The 19,380-nt window shown below is 32.9% G+C and overlaps 1 protein-coding gene across 1 annotated transcript in view; it reads left to right on the top strand.

Moving 5' to 3' along the window:
- The window catches only part of heca (hdc homolog, cell cycle regulator), a 165,029-nt gene extending 146,013 nt beyond the window's left edge, over positions 1 to 19,016 (top strand). The window contains exons 3-5 of the mRNA XM_015319279.2: positions 9,808 to 9,996; positions 10,341 to 10,526; positions 11,543 to 19,016. Of these exons, the coding sequence (XP_015174765.1) occupies positions 9,808 to 9,996; positions 10,341 to 10,526; positions 11,543 to 11,716 (549 nt within the window). The 3' untranslated portion in view covers positions 11,717 to 19,016. The remainder of the gene's footprint in view (positions 1 to 9,807; positions 9,997 to 10,340; positions 10,527 to 11,542) is intronic.
- Positions 19,017 to 19,380: the final 364 nt, after the last annotated feature.

Here is a 19,380-nt window from a genome sequence, read left to right as displayed (position 1 = left end):
GTGGATTTGATAATTGTTTAGATTTACATTTCGGACCAGTTTAAATTGTTTATTTAATTAATTTTTTATTTATAAATTGTTATACGGCAAGTTTATAGGTTGAAGTTAGTCGAAATTTTTTGTTGATATTATACTTTTCGATATATATTCGATATATTTCTATTATTTCGTATTTTCCGCAGTCCGGCAGACTGCGCTACGATCGCTTACAGTTGGTGCTGCGATTAAATTCAGAAAAATATTTTGTAGCTTTGTGTTATTATTGTGTTACAAACAATCGTGTGCTAATTGAAATATTACATTAAGGTCTAATTAGTGTTTGAAGAGTTTTGAAGTGTGCTTAAAAAACTATACACTTTGCAAATTTAGTGCGGAATTGAAGTGAGTATTTTATATAATTTTTTATCAAATTTACGCGTGCGTTGATTAACAACCACCCTAACCTACAAATTTATTTGTCTAGCTAATTGATTTTATATTCGTTTGAGGAGTACATTCATTTTGGTACATGTAATGACATTAGATATTGTAATAACTTTTTAATAAAAATTTTCATCAAAACGGTCCAGATTGTTACAGCTTATTCCAAAAAGTTTGAAATTTTCGAATTAAAGACGTGTGTATCGGACTGATTGTGAGCCATAGCAACGCATGGAAGGGGCACTCTAGTAGTATTATAGAAATTATTCAAGTCAAAAATATAAATTAATTATGTCGAGTTTGCCAATATTTCTATTAACTTATAGTTGTATGTAATTTGATTAATATAAAATTTCTTTTAATACGATTTTAACTAAAATAAATGCAATATACATTTTTTCTGGCTGTAAATAGATTTATTATTATTACAACATTAATTTGAAAATAAACGAATCCATATATGTTATCTCTCTAAAAAAAATTATGTGATGTACGATTAGAAGAATACGATTATATTACTCTTAACCAGTTAAGTGTGGCGATCTGTGCGCATAGTGCGCTCCGGTGTGTGTCGCGATAATCAAGCGATGACGGATATAGACGTCATAACACAAAATTTTGCCACATATCCATGACGGATATAGTCGTCAAACACGCTTAACTGCTTAAAGAAATAAGATAAAATGCGATAGTTAAAAAGAAAAATAAAACAAGAGAACTAAAGTACATCAGAGATATGAAAAAATTCTTTCCGGAAGGATAAGATAGAGAGAAAAGGGACGATAGGAAAAGAAAGAAAGGAAGGTAGAATCAATCGATTATTTTTCACGCGAGAAGGAACACTATAAGAAGAAGAGGAAGAAGAGGGTGGAGGGGTGGAAGAAGGTTTCTTTGTTCGATTCGGCTTACCTCGATACGGTACAAGGCTACGACGACAGTGGGTCACTTGCATCGCGATTCCCTCGAGGGGATGGAAAAAGGGTGAGAGAGTGGAATGGTAGATAGGGAGGAGGGGAAGGGCCCTATATGTAGAACTAAGAGAAGGGAAAACTTTCCACGAAAAGTTTTCCTCTCTTTTTATCGAGTCTCTTTAGCTCTTCCTTTTTCCACCCGACAGAGCACGTGCTATCCCTCCCATCTTTCACTCTTCCTTTCTCTCTCTCTCTCTCTTCTCTTTCTCGACCTAAGGATCCTTTGTCCTCGAGCTCGCAAATCCGCTAAGAAGAACAAGGATCCCTTCGAGTTCCTGTTTCATTCTCTTCCCCTCACCCTCAGCCTATTTCTCTCACTCTCACTCTCATTCTCTTTATCTCTTTCTTCCTCTTTTGCAAATTCTTTCTTTTGTTCTTATCTCCGTAATATTTTTGTTCGAACTTTATTTATTTGTTTCATTTAAAATTCATCTTTCAGAATAAATAATTATATTTTATTTTATATATATTAAATATTTAACCGTATATTAATGTAGGGAAAACACTTATTATGTATCCAGCTAAGGATATCCGAATTCCCCGAGAAAACCGGTACCACACAGAAGATTAAGGTAAAAACTCTTTAATGAACACAAAAACTAACGTTAACAAGAATAAACACACCAAAAGTAAAGGAACACACTAAACTACTTCTCCGGAAACACTCTCGCTCAAATTATCTCGCAAATCGTTAATTTAATAATCGCTTTTTATCGCACTCGATCACACCTTCGTACGCACGTATAGTTCTCTCTAAATCTCTCTCTTGTTTCCTTGTCCACCCTTTATATATTAAAGCCCCCTTGTTTTTGCTGCTAGGCGATACTCCCGTGGCAACATCTCGCCAGGCAACCAGTTTGCCTCAGTTTGCGCTGCCAGGGAACGCTCACCCATGGCTACGACTCAAAACGCCACGAACTTGCCCCCGTTTATGCTACCAGGCAACGTACCCCTGAAGCTTCTTCACGCCGCACACGCACCACACACATACAACAAACACTCCTACTCCCACACTCGGCCATTCTGAAAAAGATATCTGGCCTCAGATATTCGTTTTTTTAAAAACCAACACAAATGCTTACGCTAAACAAACTGTCAACGAAATTACACATATTACAAGCGACAACGCTGCGTTACATTCGATTTACCATATGAAAACTTCACACTCTTACTTGCTTCACATCTTAAACTCTCACACACGTTTACATTTTAAATTCATTCGATCGCTTTTGTCTCGCAACACCACTGTACAAAGTTTTAACGCAATAACACAATACTACTAATAATATAAAAAGTCAAATATGTTTAATCTTATGAACTAGTCATACAAAATTGAAACTACTAGATGAACAAAACGGTAAATTGAGTCTTTACTTAAGAAGAACGAAAATTATTACTATAGCTTCCAACATATTTTTCCCTAATGCTTTCATGTTTCTTTCTTTTCGGTTTACGTTCTGGTCTTCCTCTGTCCCTCGTTTTCACCCGCTTACAAATTTCGTGACAATTATTTCGCAATGCTCTGGTCTTTTTAAATTTTACCGCTAGTCTAGGAGACAATGTAATAGCGCTAGTATGATCTCCACCCTTGCCCCTACCACTACCTTTCTTAACACTGTTCCTAGGAGTTTTCTTGTTTTTAACCCAATATTCGTCGATATCACTATCACTAACACTTTCTTCATGAGCAGAAGAATCCCTCTTACGCTTACTGGATGTTCCTTTAGTTGGACTTCCCCTTGCGGGCTTTAAACCCTCTCCCCTTTCGCTGACCTGCTTTACTTGTAAACCCTCTAAAACTAAATCATCTACTTCCTCTTTTCTTGCTGAAAAATTTACACCTAACTTTTCCTCTAACCGTTGTCTCACCTTCTCTGCTAAAATTGTAATAAAATCTGTATCTTCTAAAATTGCAGCGACTTCCCCACAGATCCCATCCTTACCAACTCGACTCTCCGAGCCACAAACATTTATACTTAAAACGTTCGGCAGATTGCCTTCCATTGGTTGCGCTTTTCCCGAACGCCGGATCTCAATGTGCCCGGACTCTATCAACAATTTCACGTTGTCAAGGAAATTTGTTCCTAAGATGAGGTCATGGCGCATACACGAATTAGGTACTAAATGTATTTTGGTTTCATACTCTTCCCCGTCAACCCCGATAGCAGCCGTAAAATGACCTAGTGTCCTAATCAAACCCGAACCCAAACCCCTGAAAACGACCCATTCATCTTCCACTCGCGGCGCTCCTATTTCAGCGAAGGCGCTTTCTCTTATCAGCGTAATTTCACTGCCCGTATCTACCAACGCGGAAACCTTAGCATTATTTATCGTAACAGTTTTCTTTAAAGATTCCTTATCTGCTGATGAACCTTCGTCGACCCGCACAACCGTCACCGTTGGCGTCCTTTTGGGACATCCGGCTGAGATGTGACCAAACTCCTGGCAGTTGAAGCATTTTATACCTCTCTCCCTCGATGGGCAAAAGGCCGCACGGTGTCCCCTCACTCCGCAGTTATGACAACCTTCGAAGATCCGCTGTTGACCATCCGATCCTTGCTGCTTTACCTCACCCACTCCCATTGGCCTCCGTCCTGCTGCCCACTCCCCTCTTCTTTCCGGCTTACTCTGTTCACGGTTCGTCTCGAACCCAACCGGCAACTGCACCTTTTCAAACGAAGTGAAGAGTTCAGATTTATCCCGGAAACCCCTGATCCTTGCTGTGTTCTGCAAAACCAAGTCTGGAATTCCCTCGATCAAGTGTTCAATAAGCTCCTCTTCACCAACAGATACACGATTCCCCAGGATCACTTTGTCATGGTAATATTCACTAAAACGCTCATTGCGCTTCCACTGCCGCTGCAAAAACTCTCTTTTCCTGTCCGCCAAAGAAGGGAGGTGACGAAACATTTTCCTTGTTTCGTCAAGCAAGTCTTCATTCGACATATCTGAATACTCCGCCTTTGAATGGAACCACTCCGCCGCTTTCCCTTTCAATCTCAATCTAAATAGCACCGTCGCTTCTCCGTCCGATAGACGATGTATCCTTTTTAAGGCAAGAAACTGCCGTTCCCAGTGGTCATAAGGTGACTCGCCGTCGAAATAATTCAACATCTCCGCAATTGCCATCAAGCTTATCCGCGATCGGCTTTCCTCTTCGTGAAACATCGAACAAGAATTATGTCTTCCCAAAATTCTCCCTTCGGCTGGAGCAAATGCCAATTGCTGGGAGATCTCCTCCATCCTTCGCTGCAACTGTCTAATCTCAAGGTGAAGCGAATTGTCTCGTTCCTCGACGTTCGTGTTTACATCACGAGGAACAGCTCCATAATATTGGTCTCTTCCTGTGACCTCCGCGCATGCTTCATCCCGAAACTCCTCTCCGGAATTTCTTGCCGCTTGCACACCGCTTAACTCAAAATTCATCAGCCTCGATAATAATTCGGCTTTCGTTCCAGTAGAGGGTTGGTTTAACTCCCGTAGCCGCTCCTTAAGCTGCGTCACTGTCAAATCACCGTACAAATTGGTATTCATTTTTCAAACTTTCTTCTACAGTCCACCACTACTTAAACACCTTTCCTAATCTCGCACCGCAGTACCGGACTTTGATATTAATATCCCGGCTGAGCCCCCAATTTGTAGGGAAAACACTTATTATGTATCCAGCTAAGGATATCCGAATTCCCCGAGAAAACCGGTACCACACAGAAGATTAAGGTAAAAACTCTTTAATGAACACAAAAACTAACGTTAACAAGAATAAACACACCAAAAGTAAAGGAACACACTAAACTACTTCTCCGGAAACACTCTCGCTCAAATTATCTCGCAAATCGTTAATTTAATAATCGCTTTTTATCGCACTCGATCACACCTTCGTACGCACGTATAGTTCTCTCTAAATCTCTCTCTTGTTTCCTTGTCCACCCTTTATATATTAAAGCCCCCTTGTTTTTGCTGCTAGGCGATACTCCCGTGGCAACATCTCGCCAGGCAACCAGTTTGCCTCAGTTTGCGCTGCCAGGGAACGCTCACCCATGGCTACGACTCAAAACGCCACGAACTTGCCCCCGTTTATGCTACCAGGCAACGTACCCCTGAAGCTTCTTCACGCCGCACACGCACCACACACATACAACAAACACTCCTACTCCCACATTAATTAAAGTTAATTAAAGGTAATGTTAAAGAATATTTTGTTAAATATTATTAAGACATAAAAGCGATTCTATTGTCAGTGGATTGGGTAAGATAATTCGTTACATTATTTTTCCTTTGTTTCAATTGAAATAAGGAAATTAGTTTATGTTCGTGTACGCATACATTTGTCTAAGGTGGACAATTTAGTTTTTAATAAGAATTATTTATAATATTGCATAAAATTCAAATGGTAGTTATCATTTTTCAAATTGTTTCATTCAGATATAATATTTGCATAGAAATACAAATAATTTTACATAATCCACCAAACTAACAGTATTTTTTATATTCTTAGAATTATGTGTAAAGTTTCATTAATCAGAATAAAAATTATTATTATTTATTTGTACAACTATAAAACAAAGAATAAGATAAAATAGAAGACGGACAAAGATGGTACTTTTTTTATAAAAAAAAAAAAAAAATAAATATAAATTTAACTTTCCCTTTTCATGGGTGGATCAGATGCGGAAACAACTATAGTTGGATCCGATCGTAAGAAATTTTACGTGCTTTCTACATGTGTATATATATATGTAATATTATTTCTTTAACGTCTGGGGACCAATGGTCGTTTGACAAGAGCGTTAAGACTTCAAATAAGAGCGTTTTTTAAGAGTTGATCCCCAGCAGAGATCCCAATGGAGCCCTTTTTCACCACGTTTTCCATCACCCTTTTTTTAAACCCCTCTTCTTTACAGGTCATTTCATACTACTGAGTATATAAACTAAAAGCGGTCTTTTTCTCTCGTCTTTTTTTACGTTCCACATTCATAAACATCTTTTGCGGCAATCTTTACGCATAGTTCGTTACACGTAGTCACAGGGTCAAAAATTAAATTACATCATTTAATAACTACGACGCATTTTTTTTTTTTTAACAAAATAGGAAGAAAAAAAAGAAAGCTCCTTTGGTTCCCAATAATAATTACTAACAACAAAATAATTCGAGTTAAACAAATATATGTCATAAGAAAGAAAGGTAAAAAGATAAATAAGAGTAAAAAGGAGGGAGAGAAGTAGGGATTGGTTGATTGGTTGTTTAACATAAGAGAAAGAGAGAGAAAGAAATTGTAAGGGTAAGGAAAAATGGCGAGGACGTTTAGAATGTTATATTTGCTTTTGAACGTATTCCAACTTCAGTTTCTCTTTCTTTACGCTTCTTTAAACCCCTCTCTCGAATACTTTTCCCTTCTTTATTATTTTGTGCCGTCGAGCATATCGTTCGAGGGCTGATTTTTATATTTATTTGTATCGGCTCGCGTATTATTGAATTCCGATAATCCTCAACGCCGGCGCACAAGAAAAAGAGAGAAAAGAGCCTCTCCCCATCCTCCGCGGCTTAAGAATTGTATACGTGTATTAATGCATCATACGCTTTTTTGTTTTCTATATATATAGAAAATTTTATATAATAAAATTTTATTTTTTATTTTATATATTTTAATTTAATTTTATTTTATATTGATGATATATTTGACATACGAAGACCGCGAATGGAAGGATCGCGCTCAGGGACGGGAACAATGGCGGAATTTGGTATTTGCGGCAATGAACTTTCGAGTTCCTAATGCCAATTAATCCTTTTGCTTCGAGCGCCGCTTGTAAGCGGCGTGCACAATACGACCTGTTGGTACGAGCGTCGCTTATAAGCGGCGTAAGCAATATGACCTGTGGGTACGAGCGTCGCTTATAAGCGGCGTGCACATAATAAAAATATTACCTGTAGCTTTGTAAGTGTTTGGTATTTCTAATGCCCAATCAGAACTCGCGACAGTTGTCGCTCAATGCAGACTCGCCATAACTCATCACGGCGGTTGAAGAAGCGCCGTGACGCCGGCTTCTTAGGCAGGTATCTTTATTAGTTTTCTACATCTCGTCCCAACTACACGTGTCTTCTCAACTTTGCTATACGTCTTCTCACAAAAGTACAAGTTCGGTGGGATTAATATAATCTTCATCGTTCGGATCTTATCTGATTAATATAATCAGGCCGTCTCTAGTCTGCTCATTGTAATATTTTCTCTGTAAAGCTCGGAACGTGGTTCGCTCAACGGCTTCTCATTTGAATCTCATCCGACACGCGGTGTACACGTACGAATTTTAATAAATCTGACCACTCACAGCAAATGCTCGACGTTCTTCTCAATAAGCCTACTCAATTCCTCAACAGTAAGTTATAAATGTAAGTTATATATGTTTATAAGTTATAAATATTTTCATATCAAAAATGTAAATTATACTCATTATATTGTAGCAAAGATTGTTTTATTCGGTACATTAGTAATTTAAGACTCAGGAAAACATATATGCAGCAACAACGCATACTGGACGTATTCGCGGCGCGCGCCTCCGTTCAGTGACAGTACTTCGGCGGACTGGACAGCCGAAGCGAAAGGGTTAATAATAATAATATTTTAATTTTATTTTATTATATATTGATGATATATTTGACATATGATACAAACGAATGCGAAACGAAAAAAGTATATAGTAAGTGATAAAGATAAATATAGATGTTAAGGGTGGTGGGGGTGGAGATGATGGTTGATCCTTTCTCTAAAATATTGATCTGGACGTGTTGGTCCAGAGAATTCTCGTGTTCGCCAACGAGTCAGTCCTCGAGTATGTTCCCAGACGAGAACTCACTCCTATACTTCTCTTTCTTTATCTTCTTTTTTCTCTCCCTTTCTTTACCCACTACTCCTCTCTCTTTCTCTTTCTACATATTCCCTCTTCAGTTGGGTATTCCTGCCACTCGACAATCCCACCCACCCCCTCCCTTTTCCTCTCAGTTCCTCTCCAAACAGTAGAAACATAGCTTTCCGTGGATATATCCCGATGATATCTCTCTTTGCTTATGAGAGAAATAAAGAAAGAGAATAGAAAACGTTCACATGTGCGTTGCATATGTGTATGTGTATTCATGTGTTCGAAAAAAATATTCGCTCTAAGAGTTTGCTTCTTTTTCTTCCCTTTTTTCCGTCAATTTTTCATACACCTTTCACATTATCCACGATAGACACAAAAGTGGTGGTGGTGGGTGGGGGTGAGATGATCTCAGAATGTAAAAATACATGGTCCAGTCTCTAAATTTTAAAAATAAGAGTAAGTTTAAAAAAAAATGTGAAATTTATTGAATACTTTCTTGTTATCATTGATTCATAAAACTTCCTTCTTTTTTTTTTAAATGATCATAAAAAAACGAAAAAAAAGAAAATAAAACTAACGAAGAGAAAGTAAAAGAGTGAGTGGAGAGCTAGGAAGAATAAAAAGAGTTCTAACTATATATTTCTCGAGGTCACGTTCACGGGCACGGGTTCACGAGCACGAGTCCCAAGGTGGGTTCTTTTATCGATCGAGCAATAAAATATAGACGCGTTCACATTGGATGGGATTTTAAAAAAGGAAAAGCTTCTTCTTCCTTTTTCTTTTCTTTTTATTATTCCCTTTTATTATTTAATTTCTTTTTTTTCTTTTTTTTCTTTATTATATTATATAATTTTTAATTTATTTTTAATTACAATTTATTTACATGAAAATAAAGGGGGTACTTATATATACCTGAAAGGTATCTTTAAAATTACTTTATTTAAATATTATGAAAATAAATTGCAAAATTTTTAAATTTGCTTATTCATTGAATTGCAATATTTTAATTTTATTATTTATTACAATTAACGATATTTTAAGATTTAGAATTATTCACATTACTTTAAGCATACTTTTTACAACGTTATTACTCTTACACCATTTATTAGAGGTTTGAACTTCAATTGTTTAAATTTTTACCTGTATCTCAATAATAATTCTTAAATATTCAAAATATTTTATTTAAATCACATATATCACAATTATTTGGTCTTGCTATTCACAAGATACGACAATTATCTCGTACATAATAAAATTATCAATTTATCAATTACCTAAATGCAATTTTTATGAATGTTTCTTCTTACAGAAAAACTTTTGCAATGAGATTGGCTTTTTACAATACTCCGTTTGAGAAATTCTACAAATGATAAAAATATTTGATCAAAAAATAAACTATTGAGATTCATTTTTTTAGAATGTATTTTAAATATTGTAGTAACACTGTTAAAATGAAAAGTTTTCTATATATCATTAAAACTCTTTGAAAAATAATTGTTTGAATAGTTTATGGAAACGAATAAAAAATATATTAATGTTCGATGTTTTTTTTCGATGTTTTCAGATGGAGGACGAAGGTAATCATGGCAACGATGATACCAGATGCTTCATTCTATCTACTTTGGCAGCATTGCAATGGTCCAGAGTTTCTTGTGTCCTTTGTCGTGCAGCTATGCTCGTATTCGATCGGTATCCTTTGGTGGATGGCACGTTTTTCTTATCACCACGACAACATTCACCAGCTTGTGCCGAGGTAATGTAAACGATACTAATTTTAATTATCCAATAAATTATACATCACAATTACGACATTTCATCAAATTATTACAAGGAATTAAAAAAAATATATATTTAGTCTAATAATTTCTTTTTTTTTCTATTTTTTTTTATACAAAACAATAATAATTATTTTAACAAAATATATATACAAAATATAACTACAAATAATATACGAAATATATACAAATATAAAATTAATTTAATAAATAATAATATTTATATAGAAATAACTACAAATACTAAAAACATAAAAATTATTTTATTATAAAAGAAAAAATAAAGACAATTGAAATGATTTATTTGGGTGTTTGGTTGCAGGTAAAGGTCGAAGGTCGCATCCAATATCTATCAGCAGTGTGTATGAGTTGCCTCGAAGGTAGCGGCAATGCACCCTTTCGTTGTCGTTGCTGCACCAAAAAATGGGATGGTTCCAGTTTAGTTCTTGGCACCATGTATAGCTATGATATATTTGCAGCCATGCCATGCTGCACGGAACGTCTCAAGGTACGTATTTTTTTCTTTTTTTTAGATTCATGAAACTAAAGATAAGTTTCAACATTCATAATAATATCCTATGTCTCGTTTCAATTAACGATTCATATCGATTTTTTATATTATTTCTTAATTTGTTTGATTTTTATTTCAAATTTGTTATAAGTATCAAATTGACTCTTATCTACACACTCTTAATTATAAAAAAAAAAAACAAATAGAACTCGTTAGAATAATTTTCATCGTCCATTTATTAGTGATTGTAATTTTAAACAAAACAAATTATAAGTAAATAATAAATAACTAATTAACTTATTTATGAAATATTCGTCAAACATACGTGATAAATATCAGTAGTATATGATAAAGTTGATAATGTTTAATACGTTCGTCGCAAGCCGTGATCCAGTTTTTCTAAGAACCTAAATCCCATGGACCAAAACGGAAACATTTAACAATCTAAATAATATTTTATTCTAAATATAAATGAATCAATAGTATTTGTATATCTTATATCTAACATTTTTGTTTCGAACGCCTCATACATCCGGCATCCAAATGATGCGTTTACACACAAGTACAATGTATCATTGATAATAAATTTGTCTTTATCGTCAGAACATTTTCTTTCAATTTTATTGACAAATTGGATTATACGTTTCCTAAAACGTATATCTTTGTTAAAACAAAATTCAAAACGTTTTACACAATATATTTCAACCTTAGCGCATGCTTCCGTTCAATGGACGGTATTTCGGGAAACTGTACTTGCCGAAGCAAAAGAAAGGGTTAAATGATTATTCCATTAAATTCCTTTGGATAATAACGAGCAAGAATAACGTCACCCCACGTCTGGGGCCTGAGGTAATGAGAAGTGGGAGAGGAGAACTTGCAGAAACGTATACCACCCGTTAGCTAAATATAACGATGACGTGACGAACGTGTTAAAAAAAAAAAACAAATAATAATAAGTGAAAGAATAAATATTATTGTTACCGATAATTCGTCTACTTTTTTGTTTGTTATAGTGCAACAGCTGCCAGAAGCCTCTGATCTATCCACACCAACGACTAAACTTTTACTCGGACTACAGCCGCGTGTTCGCCTGCCCTCATTGTAGAACCGTCGACGCCCACTTTGTGAAACCTTTAGCGATGTGCTTTACCCGCGAGCAATTTCAGCTTTATAGTCAGTGGCCGTAACCATTAGAGAAGTTAGCAAACCGGCGTCTAAACAACAGCAACACGCCGTCCGACCCGAGCCCACTTTTCTTCGACCCGTTGATCTCCTTGCTTCGGGCAACCTTGCTCTAGATATTATTATCCGTGACATATTATGACGACGAATACGATGACGATGACGATGACTTACATTTATATTCTTCATTCTTCTCTCTTAAATAACTTAATAGTTTTCGAAACAATAACAACACAACAACAACAACAATTACAACAACAACGAAATTATCAACCAACTATTTCCACGAATTTATTCATAGATCAGAAATCATCCCCCTTTTCTTTGTCTTGTGCAACATTAACTATATAAAAACACAACCCCGTGAATGGGGAAAAAATAAAGAAAAAGAATTCGTATGAATTCTTATTATTTTGCTTATGATTTTTCAAAATTATTCTTGTAACCCTTTGAGTGATGAATTCATTTCCTAATTGAGTAATGAATTCCTTAACCTAAGTTTCTAGGAATAAAATATATTTTTTTGTTTGTTTGTTTCATTCTGTGAAAGACTTAATTATTATTTTGATGTGAAGAAGAATCGAAATAATAATCAACGCAGAAGACACATTTTTATACGATTATTATTTTTCCACTCATCCACGATGATTATTTTTATTGAACATATGGATGTATACGTTTGTATAACACTCAAAGGATTAACAAATATTATCAATCTTTAATCCTTTCGCTTCGGTAGTCCAGTCCGCCGAAGTATCATCACCGTACGGGGAAGCACGCGTACAAGTTATCGCGCTTATGCCGGATATATCCGGCGCTCGAAGCGAAAGGGTTAATTTTGTTTTATTTTTTAACGAGAAAACGGGGAGGATAGGTAAGTTTCTATCGATGATATGTCTTTTTTTTCTTTTGTTTTCGTATCGAATCTAAAGAAGAAAAAAATATCACATTAGTCTTTTTTCGAAGTGGTAAAATACCACCAATTATTCAGACAATCAATTTTTTTTATTCTTTACTATATATATATTATGTGTTATGTTTATACATATACTCTTACGAACATACATATATACATACTACACATATGTAAGTAATAAAATAATAATCGATAATAATAACTCGTGGATGATGATGATGATGATGTTTCGAGCGAGTACATTTCACATAACACCGATCACAATATAATTCTTTGTTTCATTTAATTTTTTTTTCTTTCTTTATTTCGTTCGTAAAAAAAAAAGCTTCGAATCTCGTAAAATAAAAAATTGATTATGGAAGAAAGCGGAGAGGGGGTTGTGTTGCGCTATTTAAAAGATGAAAGTTTAATTTATCAGTATTATTAGAGAATGATGAAAAGTTAACGAGAGATAGCGAAATTATTGATGAATCAACGTCTTGATACGTGCCAACGTCTGAAACCTTAAGTTTCTAGGATAAATACCCTTCGTTAACTCGAGTAATCATTTCTAAGATCGGAAAAAATCGTCTCTTTATAAATCGTTTATTAGTCAAATTGTATTTCTCGCGAATTATTAATTTAATATCTAATCCTTTTATTATTTCTTTCCTTTTTTTTTACTTTTACTTTTTTTTTCTTTTTCTTTTTCTTTTTCTTTTTCTTTTTCTTTTTAGTGAGATAAGTTTCGTAGAGAATTATAATTGCGTGTAATAATTATTATCGTAATACGAATATATTCGACGAATTAATTGCTATTCCTATTACTAGTTTAAGAAATACGTTTAATTTAGTTTAGCGAATATTAAGATTAGACTAAAATTAAGATTAATTAATGAGATCGTTCGGAAAGATAATAAACAACAATTACAAAGATATATAATTTTAAAACGCGCTAAAATTAGACATTCGGATAAATATAAAAAAAAATAAAAATAAAGAAAAGAAGAAGAAAAATTAAATCAACGAAGAGAGAATATTTTCTTCGGGAGAGGGGGGGATATTTCGTGATCGGTGTTATGTTCATTTCCATGCTACGAATGGGAAAGAAAAATAGAAAGAAAGTAAGAATGAAAGATTATTATACCATTGACATCGATCATCTTATAGTCAAATATTTTGCATTCTAAAATAATTATTACAAATACGAAAAAATAAAAGGGCGGCAGCGGCGGCGGCACGGCTTTGAAAATTAATTCAACGACGTGTTATGTGAATAATGAATGATGAAAATGAATGATGGGGGTTCAACAATTTTTGAGGGTAATGATGAAAAAAAAAAATAAAACGGAAACAAATGAAAAATCTCAAAAGATTACGAAGGAAGGAAATGAAAATAGAATTTGAGGAACCTGTAGGATGATGGAGGAAAGGTGGGGGTGTGGGAGTTTAGTATAGGAGCGGTGTTAAAAAAAAGGGTAAGGATTTTTACTAAAAAAAAAAAAAAAAGAAATAATAAAAAAAAAAGATTGAAAAGAAAATAAAATACTATTGTTTGTTACTTAGAGATAATCGAGACACGTTGTTTTTTTTACATTTTATTAGTTTATACGTTTAAGGCGGCCATGTTGATTTTGTTTAAGGATCTACGGACTCACGCGATGGGTTTATTAAAAGAAAAAAGAAAAATAGAAAAAAAGAAAAAAAAATAATTAATGGAAAACAAAAAAAATGTCGACCGATCGAGCGATTTTTCTCATGTGCGTGGACTTTTCCTTAAATTCTCTCGTTTGCAAATTTTCGTACAAATAATAAAAAGAAAAAAAAAGAATAAGTAGAAGGAAGATTCGTAAGATCTCGAAGATAAGATAAACGCTTGATAGAAATATTTACGAAGATTGGATAGGATGAGATTTGAAAAATTGAGAGGAAGTTTTGTGAGATTAGTAATAAACAAAATTTCACTTTCTCGAATCGATAGCAATAAATTTGAACTGAAACTTGGGATAGGATTAAAAAAAAAAGAAAAAATCAATTGAAAAATTCTCTTATCCAAATAATTATTAATATCAATAACGCGTATTATCTTTTCTTTCGTAAACAGATATATATATATATATATCTTTTCGTACGAAATTCTGCGAAAATTAATGAAGGGATATAATTAATGAAGAGTCCACGCTCGCTCGAGGTAAAGTCAGTCAGTGTGCGTGTGTGTACATATGTTTTAAGAAAAATATATTTGCGAAAAATATAATACATAAATGAATGAATGAATAAATGAATGAATGAACGAATGAACGATCAAACAAACAAACGAACGAACGAACGAGTATAAATGATTTGAATGAGTGAGTTTTTCGAATTGATTGAATTTGATATTACAAAGGAAGAATAACCAAATTCTAAAAACAAATTAAAACAAAAGTAAAGGAAAAGAGAAAAAATAGAAGATGATGATGATGAAGAAAAAGGAGAAGATAGAATTGATGACGAGTATAAAGGTGGGGGGAGGGAAAGAAGGAGAGGGGATAGGGATTGATAAGATAGAAAATATGAAAAAAAAAATTGAAAAAAAGACGTTGGAGGGAAGGGGAGGGTTAGCGGGATGTAAAATAACTTTCTGGCGATGCTGGTCGTTGCTGTCCATCAATAGCGGCCGTCCCACAAATACACAGACCGCCCACCGTTTTTCCCAAGGTAGAAAAGAGTATATTAGTCGATCGTATAAAAAATGTACCTTCTTCTTTACGTTATTCAATTTTTAAAAGTGTATACTTAATAATATCGACGATTAATTAGACAAGTCGGGAAGAATTCTATATTTAGGGAAGATACAATATTAATATTAATAACAATAATAATAGTAATAAATATAATATAATTATAATAGTTATAATAATAATAATAATAATATTATTAATAATACTATAGAACAAGAAAGATAGAAAGGATATCCTGTCTGATTTCGTTCGATGAAGAGGAATTGGGTGGGATAGGGGGTTGTTAGGAGGAGGAGGAATGAGGTTTGATGCAACCACCTCACAGGAGGATTCTTCTCTCAATTTTAATCACCACGACACCTCGTCACGTTCCTTTCCCTTTTCTTTTCCTTTTCTTTTTTTTTTTTTTTTTGCTTTTTTTGTCGGTAATGATGATGCGATGATTTTGCAACGTTTATTATTTTTTTTTTGCGCTTTTTTTTACCCTTATCTCCTTTCTCCTCCTACTTACTTCTCCTCCCCGATTACAAAAACGCGAGAAGATGCCCAATGCGAATTGGTACGAGCAATTTTGGGAAGGAGTTAGTTATAACAAGTTAAAGAAGTTACATTTATCATTTTCTTTTAACAGCAACTACTACTGCTACTATTACTACTACTACTACTACTACTACTACTACAACTACAATTACATTATTACTATACTACTACTACTATTATCACTACTACTATTATGACTACTTCGTAAACGAGAGACGTAGGAAGGAAAGAATAAATTTCTTTTATTCGCTTTTCAGCTAGAAAGATATTTTATGAGATAGATAGAGATTGAGAGAGAGAGAGAGAGAGAGAGAGAGAAAGAAAGAGAAAGGGAGAAATATTTTATTTGATTTCTCTCGCCAAAAAGCTAAATTTTCTCAGAGTGCCAAAAACAAGAGTCAGACGTTGTTTGCTTCTTTTTTTTTTTTTTTTTTTAATTTTTCATTCGAATTTCTCCTTTTCTTTCCATGCATTTTTTTGATTTTCTCTCCTATCCTACGATCCAATCTTCACCCCTCCTTCACCACCTCCTGATGTACCCTTCCTACTTCATCTTCTTCTTTTCCACCGATTTAATATAAATCTTGTTTCAATTAAAACTTGCCCTTAAGTTAGTTCTTTCCTTTTTTTTTAGTTTTTGTTTTTGTTTGATCATTATTCTTGCGCAAAAACGTGGGTAAGACTTTAACGGAGGTACAAAAAGAAAAAAGAAAGGAAGAGAAGAAAAATGCAATGTCTTTAGACGAATTAGTATGAAGAAGAAAAATAATTTTTGTCTATAACACCGCGACCCTTATTCTTTTTTTTTGGGGCGCCTTTTCTTTTTTTTTTTTTTTTTAATATTAATAATTAATTAACAAATCTCTCTCCTCCCCTAAATAAAAAAGAGAAAGAAAAACTATTAGGAAAAAAAAGAAACAAATAAAAGAAAAATGGCGCCTCGCACTCCCTACCATTTTCAATTCTTTGACCCCCATAATATATATATATATATATATATGATATCGATCATATATCGATATTATATAATCTACCTTTTATTTATATATCTACCTATTAGATATAGGTAGATATATAAATAAATTATATAATATAATTTCATATACATATATATGTATAAAGGGGGTGGGAGTTCCATCATGGACCTTTGTGCGATAATTATTGACTATTGCAGTTCCTACTACTGTCTCGTCTCTTTTTATTTTTTTTTTTATTTTTTTTTTTAAATTATGATGGAATAACATAATGGTGACAAATGGGGGACGTATAGAATGGGGTTTAAGAAAGAAAAAGAGACGGACGGATGGACGAGAGTTGTGTTTTCTACGATTTCTTCGTTTTAGTTCCTCGCTAACGAAAAATTAAAATAAATGATAAAAAAAGCAAGAAGATAAAAAAGAAGAGATCCGGATAGAAAAGATATTTACAACGATGATGAAGAAAAAAGGGTGGGAGGTGGATAAAAAAGAAACAAATTAAGAGAAATAAATGAATTTAACGAAACAAATAAACATAAAAAATATAAGAGATTATTTATAATATTCGAAACGAAGAATTTTTTCGATTAAAAAACCAGCCCACCACCCTATTATTTTCTTCGACTTATTTTATACAAATACACATCTTTTGTTTAGTCAAAAAATTATTATTTTTGCGTTTTCTTTTCTCGTATTTTTGCATCATAATTTATTGAATGATTTTCAATATTTTTTATTTTTTCAAAAATTAAATAAGAGAGGTGGAATGATTAGAAGAAGGGATGGGGAGAATGATTGAAAGAGAATATAGTTTGGAAAATAAAGCGAGAGAGAAGATAAGAAGAACAACACATACACACACACACACACATCTATAACATTTTCACGATAACTCGTTTTTTTCGTGCGAGTCAATTAAGCCGGAACGAGCGTTTTCGTATTTCGATAATTTTTATTTATATTTATAAATGATAAAGAAGAAATATTATATGAATATATTATTACTATTATATATATATATATATAGACACAAAAACATGATAAACGAAAAACAAAGAAACTAATATGATAAAAGCGAAAAGGGATAGAGTAGGTGTAGGTAGGTAGGTAGGTAGGATAGGTAGGTAGGAGAGACTCTTCGTGAATTTTGTCAAGATAATTTCGCACTCATCTTGAAATTTGCATCAGTGTAACCTAGTAATAATAATAATAATAATAAAATAATAATAATAATAATAATAATAATAATAATAATAATTATAATAATAATAATTATAATAATTATCGATATCTGGCAATCGCAAAATTTTTATATTAAATATTTACTGAATATTCTCTACGTACTCGAGTTTAACACACACACACGCGTACGAGTATATAGAAATAAATATATATATATATATATAGATTTACATATAAATATACGTATATACACATGTGAAATTATATTGTCTCAGGATTATGTTTGACTTGTTAGATAAAGTGGTTGGGTGGGTGGGGGACATGGGGGGAAAAGGGGAAAGAGTTGTGTATTCAGAATGATGGATTATATAGAACAGGTTTAATGAGTGGTTGAATTATGAATAGAGTTTAGAAAATAGTCATTATGAAAAAAAAAGAATTAAATGGAAGATTTAAAAAATAAAAAAACTTACAAAAAAAAAAAAAAAGAAAAAGCTGATGCTAAAGTATGGAAATGAAGGTTCGAATCATCGATAATTTGTAAGCGGAATTTATAAGAAAATATATTGAATATTAATATATATGTAGGTAATAGGGTATAATAATTAATAATAATAATAATAATAATAATATATTTAGGCGTTATTCGGTATATATGATGTATTTTTGTTTTCTTTGAGTTATTTCATTTCTTTTCTTCCTTCCTTCATTTATTATTTTCTTGTTGATTTCATTTTTATTTTCAGTTTTATGGTTACATTATTATCAAACGTCCCCAAAGATTTTTATTCTTATTGATGGATCATTTAACGTGTATATCATTATTCCTATCAAATTAATTTTGTTAATTGGACTACGATTATATTTTTTTCTTTCGATTCAAATAAATATTCTATTTAATTTTTTGCTTGATTAATACACTGCCGAAATCCCAAAATTGAAATACCCCTATCGTCACATTATAATAGAAGAGACATACAAAAATAATTTTACGCATACATGCCATACATATATTCGTGTGAAAACGATGTGTTGTCATGCATCCGTATATGTATATGTATTTCCATATGTATGTGTTATAATAATAATAATAATAATAATAATAATAATAATAATAATAATAATAATAATAATCATAATAGTAATAATAGAATTAGATCAAACGATTATTTACAAAAATAATCGTTCATTTTTTGTCTCTGTTTAGAACGTTAAGATTTCAGCTGTGCTAGACAACTATAGGTAGATATATTATAATACATGAATTTTCTAATACAACACATACAAACATACACATACATATATATATATATATATATATATATATATATATATATATATATATATATATA

Source organism: Polistes dominula, unplaced genomic scaffold (genome assembly GCF_049000335.1).
Source record: "Polistes dominula isolate Pdom_NZ unplaced genomic scaffold, Pdom_raw_medaka contig_24, whole genome shotgun sequence".
In the NCBI taxonomy this organism is placed as follows: Eukaryota; Metazoa; Arthropoda; class Insecta; order Hymenoptera; family Vespidae; genus Polistes; species Polistes dominula.
The sequence above is the reverse complement of the archived record's forward strand: the minus strand, read 5'-3'. Positions and strand labels throughout refer to the sequence as shown.